The following is a 22972-nucleotide window of genomic DNA, read 5'->3' as shown; positions in this document are numbered from 1 at the left end:
GTGTGTGTGTGTGTGTGTGTATGTGTGTGTATATATATATATGAGTGAGATATATATGTATATATATGTGTGAGATATATATATATCTCACACACATATGTATATAAATTTTTAGAAAGAATATGACTTCCGTCATATAAAGTTGAAAAGCAGGCAAAACTAATCAGTGTTTAGGGATCCATATTCGAATGGACAAAACTCAATAAAGTCATAAAATAATGATCACAATTTTTAGGATAATGGTAACTAGGGAGGTAGGGAGGGGAGACATCAGAGAAGAGCAAACAGCGGGCTTCTGGGTGTTGATGATGAGCTATTTCCTCACCTGGGTCGATATAAATTAGTTGTTAAACTGTTTCCAAATGCTTTATGTATATTTCACAAATTTTAAAATGTGGAAAAAGGAAAAATAGAAATGAACAGAGAATGAAAGAAAGTTCACGGGGGAAAGAATTTCAGAAAGAGGAAATGGTTTATGCAAAGGCAAGGAGTTGTGAAGGCACACACTGTATTCTGAGAATCAAAAGATATTTACTGTAGACTAGTACCTGCAAGTGGTGGGACCACCGAAGAATATTTTTGACAGCAAATTAGAATATCCCAACTTGCACTCTGTGACAAAGTAGGATCGGGGACAGGGAGGCAGGGAGACCAAGGTGATAGGAAGTGAATCTTTGCAGGCAGAGACCCAAGGAAGCCTGTGAGATCCCTCAGCGGATGAAACTGTCTGAGAGAATAGACTAATGCATAGGATTAGGGAACAGGCAATAGTACTGCATCACTGTAATGGTTGATATTATGTGTCAACCTGACCAGGCTAAGGGATGCCCAGATAGCTGGTGAACATTATTTCCGGGTGTGTCTGTGAGGGTGTTTCTGGAAGAGATTAGCATTTGAATCCACCAACTGCATAAAGAAGGTTCACCCTCACCATGGCCGGGCGCGGTGGCTCATACTTGCAACTCCAGCACTTTGGGAGGCCGAGGTGGATGGATCACCTGAGGTTGGGAGTTCGAGACTAGCCTGACCAACATGGAGAAACCCCATCTCTACTAAAAATACAAAATTAGCTGGACATAGTGGCACATGCCTGTAATCCCAGCTACTCCGGAAGCTGAGGCAGGAGAACCCTGCTTGAACCCTGAACCCGGAAGGCGGAGGTTGTCTGGGAGGCGGAGGTTGCCCAGGAGGTGGAGGTTGCGATAAACACTCCAGCCTGCGCAGCAAGAGCGAAACTCCATCTCAGAAAAAAAAAAAAAAGATTCCCCCTCATCAATATGGGTGGGCATCATTCAATCCATTGAGGATGAAATAGAACAAAAAGGCAGAGGAAGGGCGAATTTGCTCTGTGTCTGAGCTGGGACATCCATCTTCTCCTGCTCTCAGATGTCAATCCTCCTAGTTCTTGAGCCTTTGGACTCAGACGCGGACCTACACCACTGGCTCCCCTGGCTCTTAGGCCTTCAGGTTTGGACTGGAACCACACCACTGGCTTTCCCAGGTCTCCGGCTTACAGAGGACAGACTGTGGGGCTTCTCAGCCTCCATATTCACATGATTCACATGAGCCATTCCCTCATAATAAATCTCTTTCTGTGTATCTATGCACATTCTATAGGCTCTGTTTCTCTGGAGAACTCCGAGTAACACAACTGCAAAATGCTAAAGAGTATATGATAGGGAAAATAGGCGATCGATGTTCAAAACAGGGAGATGACAACATGTGGACTTCAGTCTCCAAAAATGAATTCGAAAAGGAAACAGAATTTGACCTGGGCTGCAAAAGGAGGGAGGGACATGGAGAAAGGGGAGGAAGCCTCGGGGCTTCAGCCAGAGGCTGGTGAAGGAAACAAAATTGCACGTAAGGGAGGCAGCCAGGGAGGAGCTAACTGTAAGTGTGTCCTCTTGCAGGGTAAAGCAGAGTCCATTGCTTGGGAGAGATCAGACTGCCTCATATTAGTCGCTGGCTCCTAGTTCTTCCTCTGTGACCTCAGATTTAACAACTATGCTTCCTCTTTCACAGGCACAGATTGAGTCCCAACGTGAATCATCTCTTCACACTTGGGTGACTGTGTGACCTTCTTGCCCACAGCATTCCCACCATCCTCTCAGTGGTGGGAGGGGAGTGTAGAAGTGAGAGATGCTGAGGGTGCATGGGGTACATAGGCTGGGGAAACCCACCTGGCAAAGAGCTGGCCTCCTGGTGCCACTGTGGGGCAGTGCCTCACCAACAGTCACGGGGGTTTAATCCCCAAGAGGGGCTGTGCATGGAGAACAGATGGCTGAGAATGCACAAAGCTGACAGGCAGCAGGATGAGGATTGCAAAGTACCAACGGGCTCTTCAGAGCTGAGCTCAAACCCATGTCTGCGGAGGAACAGAGATCAGAGTGGGAATAAGAGCTGCCCAGGGCCTTAGGGACCCAAACAGATTGAAGTCCGGGAAGTCTCTAATTCCGGAGGGAATAGGAAATCCCAAAGCAGGTAAACTGAGGCAAAATCTCATTCAGATGGTCTGAGCCAACGGCACAAGGGCAGAAGGGACTTCCACAGCTCTGAGCCTACTGAGGTTTGAAGGACTTACCCGGGACCATCAAACACCAGGTTTATAAAAATGGGACTGGTTTTAGATACTACCAAAAATGAACCCTAGGCTTTTAATATTCATTCCACCCTGATCAAAATTAACTCGAGAGGAGTGAATGAAGGAAAGCAATGTCTATCAAGTATTAACTATATGCCAGGTGGTATGGGAAGTGTTTTGCAGATGAAATCTCTTTTAATCTTTTTATACTCGTTAGGCCTGTGTTATGGACTCCAAGCTACTGCTAAGGAATCTTGGGTTCAAAGAGCTTCAGTAATTTTCCCAAGGCAATGGAACTAGTAAATGACGGTGCAGAGCTTCAGATCTGGAATGGAATGGACTGAGTCTGTGGGTAGAAGGTATAAGAATCTCAGGCCTGGCACGGTGGCTCATGCCTGTAATCCCAGCACTTTGGGAGGCCGAGGCAGGCAGATCATGAGGTCAGGAGTTCAAGACCAGCCTGGCCAACACCGTGAAATCCCATCTCTACTAAAAAAAAAAATACAAAAAAATTAGCCGGGCATGGTGGCACATGCCTGTAATCCCAGCTACTTGGGAGGCTGAGGCAGAAGAATCGCTTGAACCCAGGAGGCGGAGGTTGCAGTGAGCCGAGAACGCGCCATTGCACTTCAGCCTGGCAACAGTGAGAGACTCGGCCTCAAAAAAAAAAAAGAATCTCAAGTTGGGGGAACTGAAGCAACAACAGTCCCCTATTCTTAGACTGTGCATAGATCCCATCCTTACTGGATTCCCTTTCTCCTGTTTTCTCACAGAACCAACTTTCAGACCCCAACATGACATAAGTAGAGGGTCATTTGAGCCGAAGACAAAGACTCATTTGGACATCCACATTCAGGTCTTTAAAATGGCACTTGCAGGCCTCCAATAGAGCTCATTACTCATACATAAATACAGATACAAAAGATAGTCCATCTTATTGAAAGAGCTTGACAGATTTTAATGAGTATCAACTAGATGCCTTAAAATCACCATGTTATAAGGAGGATTAAATTAAAGTTGAACCGTGCTATACCATGTCAGCAATTGCCAGTTCAAATCACTTGACATCCACGATAATTAATTTTATCTGTAAGTTTGACCAAGCTAAAGGATGCCCAGATAGCTGGAATAACATTATTTCTGGCGTGTCTGTGACCACCTTTCTGGAAGAGATTATCCTCTAAATCAGTAGGCTGAGTGAAGAGGATCTGCCCTCACCAGTATAAGTGGGCATCAACCAATCCACTGACAGCTTAATAGAACCAAAAAGTGGAGGAAGGGGTGAATTTTCTCTCTCTTCTTGAGCTGGGACATCCAGCTTCTTGTGCCTTTAAACATTGGAGATATGGATTCTTTGGCCTCAGATTTGGACTTAATTATACCAGCAGCTCTCCTGGTTCTCCAGTTTACAGGCAGTAGATGGTGACTTTATGGCCACCATAATCATGTCAGACAATCCCTATAATAAACGTGTGTGTGTGCGTGTGTGTGTGTGTGTCTATATATATATATGTATAGACATATATATCTATATATATATATATGTATAGACATATATATCTATACATATATATATATATATACACCCTGTTGTTTCTGTTTTTCTGGAGAACTCTGCCTAATACAACACCCCATGTAATATGTTGCTTTGATGTTATACAAATGCCAGGATTTGTAGGAGCCCAAGAATCACTGAAGAATAAACACTTGAAGTGAGAATGTTCTGCAACTATTGAGCACGTTATCAATGTTTATATATTTTCTGGTCCATAGATCATTAATGAGAAAAAGCTAAATTGATACAACATCAGAGTAAAATTTTATAACAAAATAAATGATTATTTTTTAAACTTAATAAAATAATACAATTTTTTCCCCAGAGTCCTAGTTCAGCCAAGATTTTCTCTGACTTGTAAAGGTTCAATCTGATTTTCTGGGTTCCCAGACACTTAAGGACCTCACGCAATCTAACAGTGGCCATGTTAGAACACTGGGAAAGCAAACCAGCTGGAAAAGCAGGGGTTAGTCAGCATGTCGGAACCTTTTCCAGCTACCACCCTGTGTAGGCCGTCATTCTTTTTTTTTTTTTTTTTTTTTTGAGATGGAGTCTCGCTCTGTCACCCAGGCTGGAGTGCAATGGTGCAGTCTCCGCTCACTGCAACCTCTGCTTCCTGGGTGCAAGTGACTCTCTTGCATCAGCCTCCCGAGTACCTGTGAATACAGGCACGTGCCACCAGGCCCAGCTATTTTTTTTTTTTTTAATAGAGACAGGGTTTCACCACGTTGGCCAGGCTGATCTTGAACTCCTGACCTTGTGATCCTCCCGCGTCAGCCTCCCAAAGTGCTGGGATTAGAGGCATGAGCCACCGTGCCCTGCCAGCCCTCATTCTTAAGTGAGTAATGGTGCAGTCTACATTACTGCAACAATGTGTTCCCCGTTGTTAGTTTCTCATCAAAGCTTTAGCATTAATATTCACCCAAGTGTTGAAACTATAAGCCTGTTTGTCCTTCTTCCTGCCTTCTTACCCCCTAAATTCCTTCAGTTTGCTCTATATGGTTCCCAAACTCATTGACTCCCCTCCATCTTCAACACATTAACATAGTCCTGGTCACCATCATTGCCCATCTGGGTCCCTGCAGCTGTGCCTCCAAGGGACCCCTTTGTCTCTACTCCTAATTCTTCCAATCTATTCTCCCCAGAGGCCAACATCATCTTTTAAAAGTGCTAATCTGATAGTAACTTGGGTTTTTCCTAAATTCCACTGCCTTCAGAGTTCATGCTTTTCTTTCACAAACAAATAAAATAACTAGAGTGGAACCACAGGAAGCCCCTGCTAATCTTTTACTTCTGAGGCTCGCATTTCCTGGGGTTCCATTGTGATGGATCCCTTCCCTCTCTTACACAATTCCCAAATCTTCTCCTCGTTTCCCAAGAGCAGAGCCAAGGTCTCCAATATTCCACTGTCAATGTTCACAAAGCCTGTAGTGATTAAGAAAGACTTTGGGGTTGCATACCAGAGTGGAATGAGAACACCTCCCAATAACAACTTAACTTAGGTGTCAGGCTGTTATGGGTTGAATTGTAACCCCCAGAAAGATACAATGAAGTGCTAACCCCTAGTACCTGTGAATGTGAGCTTATTTGGAAATAGGATCTTTGCAGAGGTAATCAAGTTAAAATGAGGTCATTAGATGTCCAATACGATTGGTGTCCTTATAAGAAGAGGGGGATCTGGACACAGCCCCGGGAGGAGAATGCCATGTGAAGACACAGACACAGAGGGAAGACAGACATGTGACCACAGAAACAGAGGCTGGAGTTTTGCTGCCAAAAGCCAAGGAATGCCTGGGGCTACCAGAAGCTGCCTCCCTAAATGCCTATCAATCACCAGAGTTCATCACAAGAAAATGAGAATCCCTTAATTTACTTTTTTTCTGCCCAAGGAAGTCACATTTCACATTATTTCCAGTACACTTTTAACCTCCTCTCTCACCCAAACTATGCCCAGAGTCTTCTCATTTCAGACCCCAATGATCTTATTGTTTCTAAACCATGAGAAAAGCTCTCTTAGAAGCATTGTGCCCTCATTAAAAGCTAGTTTTCCAAATATCGTCTTTCCAAATATCATTTTTTTCCTTCCATGTAAAACTATCTTGTCACTCATCAGTTTAAAACTCTTATCCTTCCCCCCACAGGATAAAATCTAAACACCTTATTCTTTCATTCAACAGATAATTAAGCAACTCTTAGGTGCGGTTGAAAATACCTTGCTGGCTAATAAGAAGCCATGATCGCTTCCGTCATGGAAATTGCAGACTAGTGCTAAAGAAAGACAATAAGCAAGCACACAAATACATATATAACTACAAATATGACAATCGCTCTGAAGAAAGGGGATTGGATGTTCTGAGCTAAAAAAAAGGGCAGAAGTTAATTTGACTGGGGATTGTTCCAATTATCTATTATTTGAATTTCAAACCACCCCCAAATTTAGTGGCTTAAAAGAAAAATCAGTTATGATGTCTTTTGATTTTGTTGGTTGCCTGGGCTCAGCTGGGTGGTTCTTTTGTTTCATATGATGGAACTGCAGTCAACTGGGGGCTCGACAGGGCTAGGACACCCAAGAGGGATAATTAATGTGGTGGCAGTTGATGCTAGCTGCCAGCTGGGAGCTCTACTGAGACTATTGACCAAAATGCCTATATGTGGTCTCTCTATGTGGTTTGGGCTTCTCAAAGCATAGAAGCTGGCTTCCAAAAGGGAGCATCGGAAGAGAGGAAGCAGAAGTGGGCAGGCCAATTAATGGCTTGTCCAGGAGTGGGCTCAGGAGTGTTTCTGTTGTCTTCTGTCACAAGCCCAGCAACTAGATCAGTGTTGGAGAGGGTTAACCAAGGGTGTGAGTGCCAGGAGGCAGGGTTCATTGGGGTAGCAGTCTACCATAGGGAGTTAAAGAAGTCCTCACTGAGAAAGTCATGGGCAGGGGTGGGGAGGTGTCAAGATTGGAAAGCAGAGTATAAGTTAGCCAGGCAAGGAGTTGGAAGAAATGCATTCAACATGGGAACGTGGCTCCTTCTAGGAGCTGAAAGAAATGATGTGGCTGGAGCAGGGGGACCAAAGAGGCATAAGTATACAACAACAAGCCTGAGTCAAGCCTTCCCAGACATATTAAGGAGTTGACATTTATCTGAAACATAAGGGGAGGCTATTTAAGGGCTGATAGCGGGAGGAGTACACAGTCCAGTTTGAGTTTTAAAAGATCTCTCCAGCTGTTGTGAGCAAACTTGGTTGGAGGAAGTAGGAGGAGGACATCATGGGAGGCCGGGGTAGGCTACTGCAGTGGCTCAGCATATAGGACCATAGCTTATACAGGGTGATAGTGTCAGGGGAGATAGAAAGAAGTGGATGGATTTGGGAAATTTTCTGGAAGTTGTCTTGACAGCACTTAGTGATGGATTGGATGTAAAGAATGTGGGAGAAAAAGATGTCAAAAATGACTCCAAGTTTTCTAGCTTGAGCACTCCCAGAAGGAGTGATTAGTGGAGATTTAGGAATGAGAGCTGAGAGTTCAGTTCAGGGCATGTTTATACTTCAGATGCTTATGGAGACATCCAAACAGAGATGTCAGGTGGGCAACTGGAGAAAGGAGTTGGGAGCTCAAAAGCAGCCGGATTGCTCTTAATTTGCCTGCAATATGATTTTCTGGGTTTTGTTTATTTGTTTTTGTGTTTTTTGAGATGGAGTCTCGCTCTGTCGCCAGGATTGAGTGCAGTGGTGTGATCTCACCTCACTGCAACCTCCGCCTCCTGGGTTCACACCATTCTCCTGCCTCAGCCTCCTGAGTAGCTGGGACTACAGGTGCCTGCCACCACACCCGGCTAATTTCTTGTATTTTTAGTAGTGACGGGGTTTCACCATGTTAGCCAGGCTGGTCTCAATATCCTGACCTCGTGATCCACCTGTCTCGGCCTCCCAAAGTGCTGGGATTACAGGCGTGAGCCACCGTGCCTGGCCCCCTCTAACACCTTCTTGTAGGTAGAAAGTCAGGTCCAGGGGGAGGAACTTCAATTCCTTATATGCACCTTTCTCAGGAGACATGGTACGTTGAGGTCCTTGAGCCACTTTTAGTTCATTAAAAAAAGTCTGTTGCATAGAAGCAAAACTTCCCAAATTTTCAAATGGCGAAGGCTGTCTGTGAGACCACAGATACGTAATTACAGCTGACTTGGTGCAATAAGATGATTACTTAATCATCTTTTGTACATAATAGTAAGTATGAATGGAAAAATGAAACTAGATGCTAATGATAGCAACTGTAGGTTTACATGAGCTTGTTATAATTGAGAACAAGATGGCCAGATGGCCAGGCTAAATCTTTGACCTTGAATGGCCAGCCAGTGTGCTTTAGGTAGCCAACTGTGGGTTCGGTTGTGAAGGATAAGAAGAAATAATGGTTAATCATGTACAAAACATTGGGAATATATTGTTGGAAGTTGAACCTAGGTGAGGGGAAATTAGGGATGTAAAAGATTTTTTAGCTCTCTTAAAAGAAATGCCTTGTGATATACAAGTCTATCGTTTGATTTTCAGGCACTTCCAGAAACATAGATGACAGTTACGGGCTGACTGATAAAAGAGGGTCCGGCAGTCTCGGTACTATTTGAAATGCTGCAACAGCAACTATGTAGGAGTTTCCTTAAAGGAGATCTAGTGTTAAATGGAGAGACAGCTTCATAGCTGACCTTACTGGTGAGAAGCATGGTACAGAGGAAAACAGCTGTCATCAGCAGTCTAAGCTCTCTAATTTAAAAAAAATAGGAAGTCTACGCTCTAGCTGGGTGGTTCTCAAACTGGGTGTGAGTCAGAATTACGTAGAATGCTTGCTAAACCCTATGTTTCTAATTCAGTAGGTCTGAGGAGGGCAGGAATTTGCATGTCTACCAAGCTTCTATGTGATTCTCTGTGGTTCAGGGACCACACTTTGAGAACTACTCCAGACTAATGGCTTTTAACCTTGTATATACATTAGAATCTCTTGGGGAGCTTCTTAAATATACCCATGTTAAGACCTCAGCCCCTAGTGATTCTAAATGTAATTGGTCTGAATTGTGTTCAGGCTTCAGAATCTTTTTTTCTTCTTTTTTGAGACAGGGTCTCCCTCTATCACCCAGGCTGGAGTTCGGAGGCACGATCACAGTTCACTGCAGCCTTGACTTCCAGGGCTCAATTGGGCGCCTCAGCTTCTTAGGTAGCTGGGACCACGGGTGTGCCACCACACCCGGCTCGTTTTTATATTTTTTGTAGAGATGGGGTTTTGCCATGTTGCCCAGGCTGGTCTTGTACTCCTGGTCTCAAGCCATCCACCCATCTTGGCCTCCCAAAGTGCTGGTATTACTTGCATGAGCCCCCGTGCCCAGCCAGGCTTTGGAATCTCGAGGTTTCTTCAGGTCATTGGAATATTTCCCCAAGCTTGATGACCACTGCTCTAAACTGTGCCATCAGATTAATAGGTAGAGTTGTGCCAGGCGTGGTGGCTCACACCTGTAGTTCTGGCACTTTGGGAGGCCGAGGCAGGTGGATCACTTGAGGTCGCGAGTTCAAGACTAGCCTGACCAGCATGGAGAAACCCCATCTCTACTAAAAATACAAAAAAATCAGCCAAGCATGGTGGCACATGACTGTAATCCCAGCTACTCGGGAGGCTGAGGCAGGAGAATAGCTTGAACCTGGGAGGTGGAGGTTGCAGTGAGCGAGATCGCACCATTGCACTCCAGCCTGGGCAACAAGAGCAAAATTCCATCTCAAAAAAAAAAAAAAAAGTAGATTTTAGGTCTATTTTAGTACCTTTCTGTAGAAAAAGCATAAAATTGATGAGATGGGGTGCAAAGTAAAGTCAACACTTCTATTTCACACACCTATTTCACTGAGTGGCAAATTTTTAGCTTTGGAAAAACTGGTCTCCATAGAAAGCTAGCTTTTGAAAACCAAATCTTAAGTAAGTCTTGTTTTCTGACTGACGAACTTACACCCTGCCCTAGTTAAGTCAGGGTTTTCTTTCCACTGCTTTCCCGAAATGCTAGACCAATTTTCAACTCCAGGCCTCTCCGAGGCATTTTCTTAGTATGAGGCACTGTGTTTCCAAAAATGTCAGAAAACCAAGAGAACTGCGAGAGATGATTTGGAGGTGGGGAGTGGGCGCCCACATTTTAGGCATACATAGAACTAACAGTAAATAACATTGAGTAAGTCATTCCTTCACCAAGTCCCATTTATTCTTCATGGCAAGATGCAAATCTCACTTATGTGCCAGTCTTGAACAGTAGAATCTTTGCCAGGAGCAGCAAGTGAGCCTAACGTAAGGCTAGTATGGCTTTAGTGATACTATCTGGGCTAGAAATTAACAGCATTGCTTTGCTTTCATTGTGCCTTTTAAAAATGATGATCTCCTCCTGTTGGCAAGACATCATGGCTTTTTACTTAAAATGTTTCCTTTTAAAGTTAAGTAAAATCAGAGAGTGAATCAAATGGTTAAAGTAGCAAATACTAATTGTACAGATGGTGTGCCAGGTAAAAAGTAAGCAGAAGGTAGTTTGAGACGGATTAAAGACACAGAAATGCTGCCTTGTCTGAGTCCTTTCTGTCTCTGTCTTGCAGATAAGGATCTCCACCTAATAGGAGAACACTCTGTAAAAGTCAGAAGAGAAGGCACCTATTATCAAAATCCACCCAGCCATAGGTGCTGTGCTCACATCGCACCTGTCATGTGACATGTGGCTGCCCATGCACACAAACCTTGTGGCACTGAAAGACTGGGGCAGGCAGTGGCTTCAGTATTCTTGGAATCCTGTGTAATAGACAGCACTTCCTGAGGGCTGCAGGGAAGATTCACCAGAGCACATGAGCCCCTCTCACCGATCTTGTCTTCAGAGTCATTTATAAAAAAAAAAAATCCACTCTAAATGCTTGTGGATTCGTTGTATATTGGATTGGACCCTTTAAAATCTGAAAGATCAGACTGCCCTCAGAATGACTGTGTGTGTGTGTGTGTACGTGCGCATGCAGGCACATGGGATTATTAAATAAAATATTGCTACCTTGTCCTTCTGTAATACTTAAGAAAACATAAAGGTACCCACATGTTGGCAAAATATATTTTATTTGTTCATACAAAGAAATAGTATGAATTACCAGAATTTCATTTGCCTAGAAACATCTTTCTCTGTGTAAAATTAATTTGTGTTATACATAGGACAAAATACTTGATTTAATTTTTTGTACATATTGGCTATCCTAACATCCAAGTTATCGAAGACATACTGCTAGAATTTGCACAGTATTTTAGATTACTTGGTTGAATGAGACTCAGTGATAAATTAATGTCACAAAAGTGAGAAAACATCTAACCACACCTTTAAGTTTTATTGGCCATCCTCTTGATAAGCTGAAAAGTCACATTAGCTTCTGTGTCAGCATCTTAGATACGTACTGGTTCTAGTTTATTGGAACCTTCCATTTTCCTTTTTCACAAAAATATCCTGGCAGGATCTGAAACTGTTTCTCCAAATGTCTAAAATATATCTGTCACTCAAAATGACCCCCAAAGAGAATCCTGGGAAGAAAACAATTTCTCCTCCTCCATCATCCAATTAAGTATTTATTAAACAGTCACTTTACTTAAAATACCTTTCCAGGTACCACCTACTAAGTTAACAGACTACTGTTCAAACACCGCAAAGAAAGCATGAACTAGATAGAAGCAAGAAAAACCTCCCAATTTTTTTTGTTGACCTTTTTGTTTGTTTTTACATGAGAAAAGAAACAAAACTGAGGAAAAAAATAAAGTACTCCAATGAATATCAGAGCTTTTCGTGTAAATTGGAGGAAGTCCAAAACACGTGCCAGGACAAATTGCCGAAACAGAAAAGGGTGTTTGTCTTCTGGCAGCTAAAAAGTTAAGCTTGGTGGTCTTGCAGATTGCTAGAACAGGAAGAAATCTAAGTCTTAACGTTACCTAACTTCTGCAGGAGGAAGATGACCGTCTGATGATGGGGTGCAAGCTCCGGCAGATGCTGCAACCAGATCTGTTAGGAACTTTAAGCCATCAGACCCTTGTGAGGAGATGCACATGATGTTTATTTGTCTTACATAGAAAAACTTGCTCTATTCCATCAGTACTAATTATGGACATCTGTTTGAATTCAAGGATTTGACCCAGAATAGAATTTTGACCCACTTCAGTGTTCATGACTAAATGACCCTCCTTCTACCAGAAAATTTCCTGTTTCAGTTTTAAGGCAGAGAATAAACAACTTAATAAAAAATTGTCCAGCTTGGAAAGAGGGCGGGGACCTGAAGGGGAGGGAAAAGCTCCCGCGTGTTTTCCTATGGCTTTGTTGCATACTCTTCTCTGAACTCTTCTGCAGTTCCACATCGACAGCCACATCAGACCATCAGAGTGGTCAGAAAGTAGACAGGGCAAGACCAGGTGAAGGGCTTGGATACTGCCTTTTACTTCAAGCCATGTTATGCTGTAAACCGAAAAGAGATGTTCTCAGTTTGATTTCAAATAAATGAAAAAATACGCGACCAATTAGCACCCTTATGCAGGTGTTTTTCACAGTCACTCATCAAGAAGGCAGAACCACGCTATGATTCTGGTATTCCCCTAAGTGCAGGTCCCACACTACTTTCTGGAGACAGTAAAAAAGCTATGAAATGGATAAAACGTTGGAGAACAGGGAGAAACGTAAGAAATACACAGATCCTCCATGAGCTTCCCCCAAAACAGAACCTACATAATGATGGTTTGGCTGCTAAGTGTAAGCTAGCTAGATGTAGGCTAAAACTTTTGGGCAAATACAAACTGGATTTTCAAGACATCACTTAAAGACCAGTGACATCTCTGATCAGTTTCTAAAAATGAATGATCTTTTCCTCTTTTCATACGTTTCTTACACTATCAGGCAAGTGATCCCATACAACATACAAAAGTGTCCTTTGTAACTATCCCATCCCAACCGTTTTGATAATATGTATATCTTCCCACATATTCCTTGACGGAAGTATAACTGAAATCACAATTCTTTTCTGGCAGAAGCATTCTGGTTTAAAAAACTGAGGTTAAATTAAACATATCATTATGTGATATTGCTATATGTTTAACCAACTGCCCCTGTATTACTATATGGCTACTCAATTGCCACTATATTGCTATCTGGTTACCCAACTGTTATAAATCAACAGAGAGGCATGGCGAGAGCATTCTGTAGAGCAGTGACAGTGCTGGTAACCCTTCTGTCAAGACTTGGCTAAAACAAGGGACAGCTGTATGAGCATCAGGCTCAAGGGTTTACAGGCAATATGGGCCCAGCTTTCCTAACCTTTTTTCACAAGGGCCACTCTTAGTGCTTGCTGTTTGGCCACTGGCTACCGCCCATATGATCACTCTGAGATATAATTCTGAGATGAGCTAGGAATTCCAAAGACGCATCACGCCGAGGTGTCAGACTCCCTTCCTCTGCCAGGCTGCCTGTCATTTTGAGGCCTTTGTCTTTTCTCCCTCTTGAGGCTGTGAGCCTGCTGCCCAACACTGGCTGGCTCTGTACCTAGCAGCACCTTGGTAGACGCTGATGCCGAGGGACACAGCTGACCCCTCTGAGTCTCGACACCCAGCGCCCTTGGTTTGTGCTGGCGGCTCTGCTAGCCTATGGGATTCTTTGGTGTGTCAAAGCAGAACTGTCTGCCTAGGGAATGCAGCATGGTGTAGTTTCATGCAAATTAAAGGAGATCATCTTGATTTCTGAAGCAGCACCCAGGCATCTCACACACGTGACCTGGGAAAGATGGGGCAACAATCTGCATACACTTCAAACTGGTTAATGAACCAGGGAATGGGGCAGAGGAGGAGACAGGGCCATCCTGCAAAATCGGAAGCTGAAGTCAATGGACCCTAGTATTCTGACTCTAAAAGGATGTGGATAGCAGGCGCAGTGGCTCACGCCTGTAATCCCAACACTTTGGGAGGCCAAGGCAGACGGATCACCTGAGGTTGGGAGTTCGAGACCAGCCTGACCAACATGGAGAAACCCCGTCTCTACTAAAAATACAAAATTAGCCAGGCATGGTGGTGCATGCCTGCAATCCCAGCTACTTGGGAGGCTGAGACAGGAGAATCACTTGAACCGGGAGGCGGAGGTTGTGGTGAGCATATATCGCACCATTGTGCTCCAGCCTGGGCAACAAGAGCAAGACTCCATCTCAAAAAAAAAAAAAAAAAAAAAACGATCTGGATGTCCCTGTAAAGGGAGTGAGAAATTCCCCCATGTGCTGAATGGAGGTGGGGACAGAACCCTAGGGCTGTGGCTTTCAGGCTACATCATTGGATCCGACACCACATCTGCAAGGAGGCTGCTACATGAGATCTGCCCTTCCGAATACAGCCCTGTTGAGGCAGCTCAGCGTTCCTACGAGGTACACAGGCAGGAAGAGACAGGGAAGCTGGAATGGGAGACCCAAGACAAGACAAGGAGGCAGCAACTGGAGAATTAGACGGCGACTGAAGGCTGAATACCCGTAACAACAAAAATCTCAAGTTGTGCTTTTCTTCGTTTTAAATATAACAGGTAGGGGACAAGAAAAAATGGAAGCACCATCAATTGTGAAGAAGAGAACGAAATATTAAACACTTTGGAATGTTAACAGATTATGAAGCTAACTCTCTAAAGAGTGTGGCTAGGCAGCTTAGTGAATTAATTGCTTATGAATTAAAAATAAATTATTATAAAATAGATTTCTGTACATTTTACATACATATAATCTCTGTCAATAGATAAGCCACGTGGGTAAGGTACAGAGCCCGGGTCTGTTCAATCCCAGCCAAAGTCGTGCCCTGTCATCTGGTAGAACTTGAGGTTGAAAGGCCGGTAGAACTCGCGCAGCCTGCGCACCACCTCGCGGTCGATCTCAGGGTGGGTCCTGCCCTTGGTCTTGCCCAGGCAGTGGGGCCGGCTGCTGCCCTCCGCCTTCTTCAGGCAGGGAAAGCCCTTGGTCTTGTTGAAGTAGAAGTGCTTGTCCGTGATGATCCTCTTGAGGCCCAGGAAGTCCTGCACGCGGCCCAGCTCGCCAGCGGGGTCGCTGATGAGCCGCTCGCCGCTCACGAAGAGCATCTGGCGGATGGGGAAGTGGCGCAGCCAGTGCTCCAAGTGCTTGGCGTAGATGCCGATCTGGATGGCGCTCCACGACGTGTCGATGAGGCCCGTCGTCCTGTTTTTGAACGTCAAGCTCTCGAAGGTGGGGATGTCGGGCCGCTTGGACAGCGTCTGCGTGTAGTCCGAGATGGCCCTGGTCACCGGGTCCCGCACCACCACGATGAGCTTGGTGTCCTTGGACATGGCCGAGATGCGCGCGGGGGCCTCCCGCGTGACGAAGTAACTGGGCGTCTTCTCCATGGTGATCTGCCCGTCCAGGGTTCTGGGCATCAGGTCCCTGAGAAAAGCAAGCAAATAAACCGGGGTCAGAAGGTGATGCCTCTCTGGCCACACGTCTTAAGGTCACGACTTCTAATCCCAGCTCCCTCTTATTTCTGGAAGCAGTGGTAGAAACATGTAAAATGCAAGTAGAACTTTAGAGCTGAAAGGTACATTAGCATCCCACCTGGTTTGGAGGGCAGGTACCATCTTCCGGAAACACGAAGGCCCCTTCATGCAAGGGAGAAAGGGCAAGCTACCTATTTCTCTAAGATCCTCTTGTGGGTATAACCTTTCCCTTATTTTCCCAGCTTTCAGATTGCCCCAAGCATCTGATGCTAAAATAGAAAAGCCTTTGGCCTCTGATAAGTGCCTTTCCTAAAACTATAGCACCCAGGACTCCCAGAGATTTCACTGTCCATGAGTCCTGCCGCTAGTCTGCCTTCTCACACTTACCAAACCCAGGCAGATGTGCCTTAGGCACTGGAAGGAGAACATCCCTCGGGTCCCGCCCAGTTGTTCCGGCTTTGTCACGGTGACTGCTGACAAAGCCTTTACTTCACAAAGCAACAAAGCACACAGCAGCCAAAAAATCCAGTGAAATCAGGTAAGTAAATTGATACAAACATGCCACAAGGAAATTCCCAAGACACAACTCTAGAAGCCTCCAAAAATACTTTAGAGGGGGTACTATGCTCACTACCTGGATGATGGGATCAATGGTACCCCAAACATCAGCATCGTGCAATATACCTATGCAACAAATTCCTGCACATGCATCTCCTGAATCTAAAATAAAAGTTGAAATTATAAAACAACAACAATAATAATAATAATAAAACCAGGCTGGGCACAGTGGCTCACGCCATTAATCCCAGCACTTTGGGAGGCAGAGGTGGGTGGATCACATGAGGTCAGGAGATTGAAACCAGCCTGGACAAAATGGCAAAACTCCGTCTCTACTAAAAGCTAAAGAACAATTAGCTGGGCGTGGTGGTGCATGTCTGGAATCCCAGCTACTTGGGAGGCTGAGGCAGAAGAATTGCTGGAACCAGGGAGGCGGAGGTTGCAGTGAGTCAAGATGGTACTATTGCACTCCAGCCTGGGCAACAAGAGCGAAACTGTGTCTCAAAAAAAAAAAAAAAAATTAAATGAGGTTAGATCCAGCAATCCCACTTCTGGATAGATATACAAAGGAATTGAAATTGGTATGTCAAAGAGATATCTGCATTTCCCTGTTCATTTTATAATAGACTTATTCAAAATTGACAAGATATGGAAGCAACCTAAGTGTCTATCAATGGAGAATAGATTTTTTTTTTTTATTATACTTTAGGTTTTAGGGTACATGCGCACAATGTGCAGGTTTGTTACATATGTATCCATGTGCCACGTTGATTTCCTGCACCCATTAACTTGTCATTTAGCATTAGGTATATCTCCTAACGCTGTCCCTCCCCCCTCCCCCCACCCCACAACAGTCCCCGGAGTGTGATGTTCCCCTTCCTGTGTCCATGAGTTCTCATTGTTCAATTCCCACCTATGAGTGAGAACATGCGGTGTTTGGTTTTTTGTCCTTGCGATAGTTTACTGAGAATGATGTTTTCCAGTTTCATCCATGTCCCTACAAAGGATATGAACTCATCCTTTTTTATGGCTGCATAGTATTCCATGGTGTATATGTGCCACATTTTCTTAATCCAGTCTATCGTTGTTGGACATTTGGGTTGGTTCCAACTCTTTGCTATTGTGAATAGTGCCGCAATAAACATATGTGTGCATGTGTCTTTATAGCAGGAGAATAGATTTTTAAGTGTAGTATATATGCACAATGAAATATTACACAGCCTTTAAAAAGAAGGAAATTGTGTCATTTGTAATGACATGAATGCAACTGGAAGACACTATGCTAAGTGAAATAAATCAGGCACAGAAAGACAAATACTGTGTTATCTCATTTATATGTAGAATCTAAAAAAGTTGGTCTCACAGAAAGAGAGTAAAAAGGTGGTTACCAGAGGCTGGTTGGGGGATTAAAGGGAAGATGATGAAAGACAAGATGTTGATCAAGGGGTCCTAAGTTTCAGTTAGACTGGAGAAATAAGTTGTAGGGATCTATTTCACTGCACAGTGACCACAGTTAACAATAATATATTGTGTATTTCAAAACTCTTACAAAAATAGATTTTCAAGTTTCTTACCACACACAAAAAATGATAAGTTGGTGAGGTGATGGATATATTAATTTGCTTGATTGAATATTTCTTTTTTTTTTTTTTGAGACAGAGTCTCGCTCTGTCACCCAGGCTGGAGTGCAGTGGTGCAATCTCGGCTCACTGCAACCTCCGCCTCTCGGGTTCAAGCAATTCTCCTGCCTCAACCTCCTGAGTACCTGGAACTACAGGGGCCCACCACCACACCTGGCTAATTTTTGTGTTTTTAGTAGAGATGGGGTTTCACCATGTTGGCCAGGATGGTCTCGATCTCCTGACCTCGTGATCCACCCGCCCCGGCCTCCCAAAGTGCTGGGATTACAGACGTGAGCCACTGCTCCTGGCCATTGATTAAATCTTTCTAGAATGTAAACGTAGATCAAAATATCATATTGTACTCCCAAAATATGCACAATTATTTATCACAAATAAGTTTTTTTTAAAAAAGGAAAAAAATTAAATGAAATTCATAAAGCGGACTCAGTTTAGCTTAAATTAGCTTCTTAAATTAGTTAAGGAATTTGGGATCTAAAGTCAGACTGCCTGGGCTTAAATTCTGGCTCTACCACTTATAAGCTACGTCACTTTGAATAATTTATTTAGCTTTTCTGGGCGTCTTTTTCTCGTCCACAAAAATGGAGCTACCAATACGTATTCATGGAAGTTTAATGAGGATTAAAAAATTAATAATTATAATATGCTTAGAACACACCTGACATATGGAATATACTTGATAAATATCAGCCACTACTACTGTCATTATTATTATCATTATTAAGTTGCTCAATACACAGTTTACAGCATATCATACTACCAAAATTCAGCATATGTGTATAAGCGCTATGTGTATACATCAAAAGGAGGTGTGTTAACTAAGTGGATACTAATCTTTGCCCACAGATCTACAATCAGACAAGGTATTATTTACAAGTCGGATAATTTATTGGGTGCCTGCTATTATTCTAGATACCATGTTAGAGGCTATATCATTTATTAGCTATCTACTATGGAATAGAGATTTCTGATTGATTCCTGCCTAGGCAAAGGAATTAAAAGGAAAAAGAAAAAAGACAATTTCCACATTATTTTTGACCAAATATTTACCTCTCAGCAAGGCATTCTAAGCTTTAAGCCATTTTAATCCACTGAGACCACAATTCCCCTATCTAGCACTGATAGAGAAACGATAGAAACTTTATCACAGGAGCCAGAAAAGGCAATTCCCTGGAGGGCGGGCACTCCTTCTTCCGGACTGCCAACAGGGAGCTAAAGAGTGCTTTTCCCTTAAGGAAGATTGCTCAGCTGCACTGGAGTCAGCCTTGGTTTAAGCTAAAGCTGGATTGACCCACTTTGCCCATTAACCACTTAAATTAATGTAGCAGTGTCATCAGGCTAATGTGATTGAGGATTAAAGAGAGTCTCGGCTTGCAACTTATTTTGCATTTGACTAAAAAGCAGGTCAAGTCAGATAAAGCCCAAGTTCTTTTTCCCCTGTGTTAAACCATTTGCAACTAGACAGTTTACAAGAGGTTAATATTCAGAATCAAAGCATTATCACCACGACCGAAGGAATACCAAACCCCAAGGTTCTTCAGGGCCATTGCAGAGAAGGGGGTTTAGGGGAATCTCGGTGTCAGTCTGACTTAGCATGGGCTTGGAAGTCAGGCCACCGAGTTTGACTCTCAGCACCTCCATTTACGGGGGACACATCACTTAATCTGTCCGTGCTGCAGTTTTCTCATCTGAATAATGAAAAAAAAAAAACATGATGTCTGCCTCCTAGGGCTTTTGAAAGAACTGCAACGTTAGCTTTGGTACCCAGCCTGGTACCCAGCAGGCTGTTAGAAAAATGTTATCAATTATCTTCTGTTGACAGGATCTTGGAAAGGATGTAAGGAAGCAAGACTTGTGCACAGGGGACTTGTCACTCATTCAGTTCTACCCCACAGTGGGGCAATGAGGGAGGTTTGGCTCCTGGAAGAGGCTAAGTGCAGGAATGCTGGATTCTGCTCTCAGCCTGCCTGGGGTCCACAACCTTCCCTGAACTCTGCAGCCAGAATTTCCTCACTGGCCCTAAAGAAGGGCTTGTCAGTAGCTGAACAGAATGCTAAATCCGCAATTGTGTATAAGAAACCACATAATAAAGCTAGTAAAAAGGAAATGAGAGATCAACCATAAATACAGATTCCCTGAGCCGTGGGCAGATTTACTGTGCTCGACCGCCTGCTGGTCCCCCAAACCCTATGAGGGCCCCTCTCCCCAGGACAGTCTGGTGTTTGTCTACATGTGTCAGAAAGCACTCAAGGAGCCTCAGAATTTATTTTGATTATTGTCAAAATAACGGAGCCAGGGGAACTACTGCTGTGATAAAGAGACTTCTAAGCCCTTGTCCAGTGGAGGCTCTGGGGCCACTCTCCCCTCGGCATGCTTGGGTGCAGACAAGCAGTGGCTGAGAGGTGAGATCCACAAGAGAATTTATCATTTTGGCAAATGCCTCCTGAGCCCTCTCCAAAGGCTTCCCGGGGCACATCTGTAGTAGGTGCTGGGCTCAGACCCTGGCATCTCCCAAGATGCCAAGAAAAAAATTACTCAGCTGGGCTCAGTGGCTCACGCCTGGAATCCCAGCACTTTAGGAGGCTGAGGTGGGTGGTTCACTTGAGGTCAGGAGTTCGAGACCAGCCTGGCCAACATGGTGAAACCCCGTCTCTCCTAAAAATACAAAAATTAGCTGAGCGTGGTAGCACACGCCTGTAATCCTGGCTACTCGGGAGGCTGAGACAGGAGAATCTCTTGAACCTGAGAGGCAGAGGTTGCAGTGAGCTGAGATTGCGCCACTGCACTCCAGCCCGGGCAACAGAGTGAGACTCTGTCTCAAAAGAAAAAAAAAAAAGAGTAATCAATCATGCTTGTTAAATCACAGTAGCAAAGACTTTATTCAGGACCATCATGATAGGTATAGAGACCCACTGCAGTGGAGTCTTGCAGTGATGGGGCGACAGATTGGCCTCAACTCCAAATACAGCATGGGCAAGTGGGGTTTATAGCCAAGGAGCAGGGTGGGGGTCAGTGGATAGAAACTTACTAGGAGGTGCCATGAGGGGTAAGGGGAATTCTGGCTAAACCGATCTAATAGGACTCTCCCTGAAGACTGGCCAAAGTGACCAGACATCACCTGGGGGCTGGTAGAGGCTGAGGAACCTGATAACATATCAAAGGTGAGGAGTTCATGCTGAAAAGACTTATCAGGGGCCTTTGCTAAGACTGAGTTTTACAAGGAAGTGCACAGGTGGTCCTGGGAGAAGGTTCAGGAGGCGGACTGAAGTTTGGTCAAGCAAAGAACCTTTGTCACACCAAGTGAGAAGCATGGCAGGCCTGAGAAGTGTGCGAACGGCTCATGGCACAGAACCATCCAGCCAAGTCCCTCTTTGCCCCTTTGGCTGCTCTTCTTCTGCCACCCTCATCCCACAACCGCGCAGTCCTGGAGTCAAGTTTTTTCCGTTCACTAACTGGGCACACCTTCCTCTTCCTCCACCCCTCCTCTGGGCACGCTTTCCTGCCCTCACTCTCAGAAACCTCTCTGATCTCAACAGTGGCACAGAGAAGAAAGGATGAGGATGTGGCCGAGGGTAAGACCCCCTCACATGGAATCTGCGTGCCCATCTCAGCAACCTCAGCAGCCTGTCCAGCCCCAGGCTGGCCTCCAGAGTGAGCACATGATGCAGATTAACTGAGTCACTCATTATGAAAACCAGTTTCTCAAAGGGATAGTCAGAGCTCATAATTATATAGCGCCCTGGAGCTTGCAAACTTTCACCTGCTTTATCACCTACTTTAACGCCTTTGTGGTAGTTATTGTAATCTCCAATTCAAATGAAGACACTGAGTCTAAAGGAGAGAGGGTGACTTGCCTGGAGATGGGTCACCAGCTGCAGGTCATAGAGTTGGGACTTGCAGTCAGCTCTCCTGATGGGCCTTCTTCCGTTCATGATGATCCTCTCTTAACCCTCCTTTGCTTCTTCTTCATATGATTTAGAACATGTAGAGCTACACACCTGTCCTCTCTTTAAATAGATTCCTGTATTTTTTCTTTCATTCATATATTAGTAGCCTAATAGGTATTTCAGTGCTAATCAGATCACTGCCGATCATAATTGTTCAAATAGGCGTCCAATTTCGAAACAATAAGGTTCTCTGGTTTACATGTTCCCATTGTTAACTGCCTTCTATGGGGTTTGGAAAATTACCAATCATTGCAATAGCACCTCCTCTCCAGCAACCCTGGCCCCGCCTCTTCTTCCCCTCTTTACCGCATGGGCAGGAAGGATAACTTTTTGAAAAGCACGTAAACCTGGCACATATCACTAATAGATGTTTGTGAAGCCAATGGGGCTAAACAGTATCTCCAGTCCAAAGCTAAGGAAGACACAATGCTTACAGCCCACAAGAGTATTCCTTGGGACAAGCCTAGGAGATACTAACCAGGTATATGTGCCCACATGAACACAGGCTGACAGAACCCAAGAAAGATCCTACTTCTTTAATTAAACCTAAGGGCAAAGCAGGCTTGTCACCCCATTAAGGTTTGGGGACGACAAGCACAATGAACTTCCAGGACCACCAGTGGCCTCAAAAAACTGGGCCATAGTGCATGATTCTGAGAACCAGGAGGATCTGGAGTTAGTATTTCAGTCTTTCAATTTGTTTAAGGATATTTCAAGAAAGGTATAAGCTAGGCTGGGTGTGGTGGCTCGTACCTGTAATCCCAGCACTATGGCAGGCCGAGGCAGCTGGATCACCTGAGGTCAGGAGTTCGAGACCAGCCTGGCCAACATGGTGAAACTTCGTCTCTACTAAAAATACAAAAATTAGCCAGGCGTAGTGGCACGCACCTGTAATCCCAGCTACCTGGGAGGCTGAGGCAGGAGAATCACTTGAACCTGGGAGGCAGAGGTTGCAGTGAGCCGAGATGGTGCCATTGCACTCCAGCCTGGGCAACAAGAGCAAAACTGCATCTCAAAAAACAAACAAACAAAAACAAAGAAAGGTATATGGGCCGGGCGCGGTGGCTCATGCCTGTAATCCCAGCACTTTGGGAGGCCAAGATGGGCAGATCACTAGGTCAGGAGATCGAGACCATCCTGGGCAACATGAGGAAACTCCATCTCTCCTAAAATACAAAAAATTAGCCGGGCGTGGTGGCACGCACCTGTAGTCC

The 22972-nt window shown here is 44.4% G+C and overlaps 1 protein-coding gene across 2 annotated transcripts in view; it reads right to left on the bottom strand.

The window, feature by feature from the left end:
- Nucleotides 1-11218: 11218 nt before the first annotated feature.
- LOC116458891 (heparan sulfate glucosamine 3-O-sulfotransferase 3B1) overlaps nt 11219-22972 on the bottom strand; it is a 49444-nt gene continuing 37690 nt past the window's right edge. The window contains exons 2-3 of one of the 2 annotated variants that reach the window (XR_004245425.1): nt 14889-15563; nt 11219-12607 (exon numbers count right to left, since the gene is read on the bottom strand). Coding sequence is in view for 1 of the 2 variants with exons in the window: in XM_032138986.1 (XP_031994877.1) it covers nt 14945-15563 (619 nt within the window). In the remaining variant the exon portion in view is untranslated. Of the gene's footprint in view, nt 15564-22972 lie in introns of both variants that reach the window. The other variant, XM_032138986.1, reaches the window with a different exon arrangement.

The sequence above is a fragment of the Hylobates moloch genome, unplaced genomic scaffold, assembly GCF_009828535.3.
Source record: "Hylobates moloch isolate HMO894 unplaced genomic scaffold, HMol_V3 SCAFFOLD_19, whole genome shotgun sequence".
NCBI lineage: Eukaryota > Metazoa > Chordata > Mammalia > Primates > Hylobatidae > Hylobates > Hylobates moloch.
The sequence above is the reverse complement of the archived record's forward strand: the minus strand, read 5'-3'. Positions and strand labels throughout refer to the sequence as shown.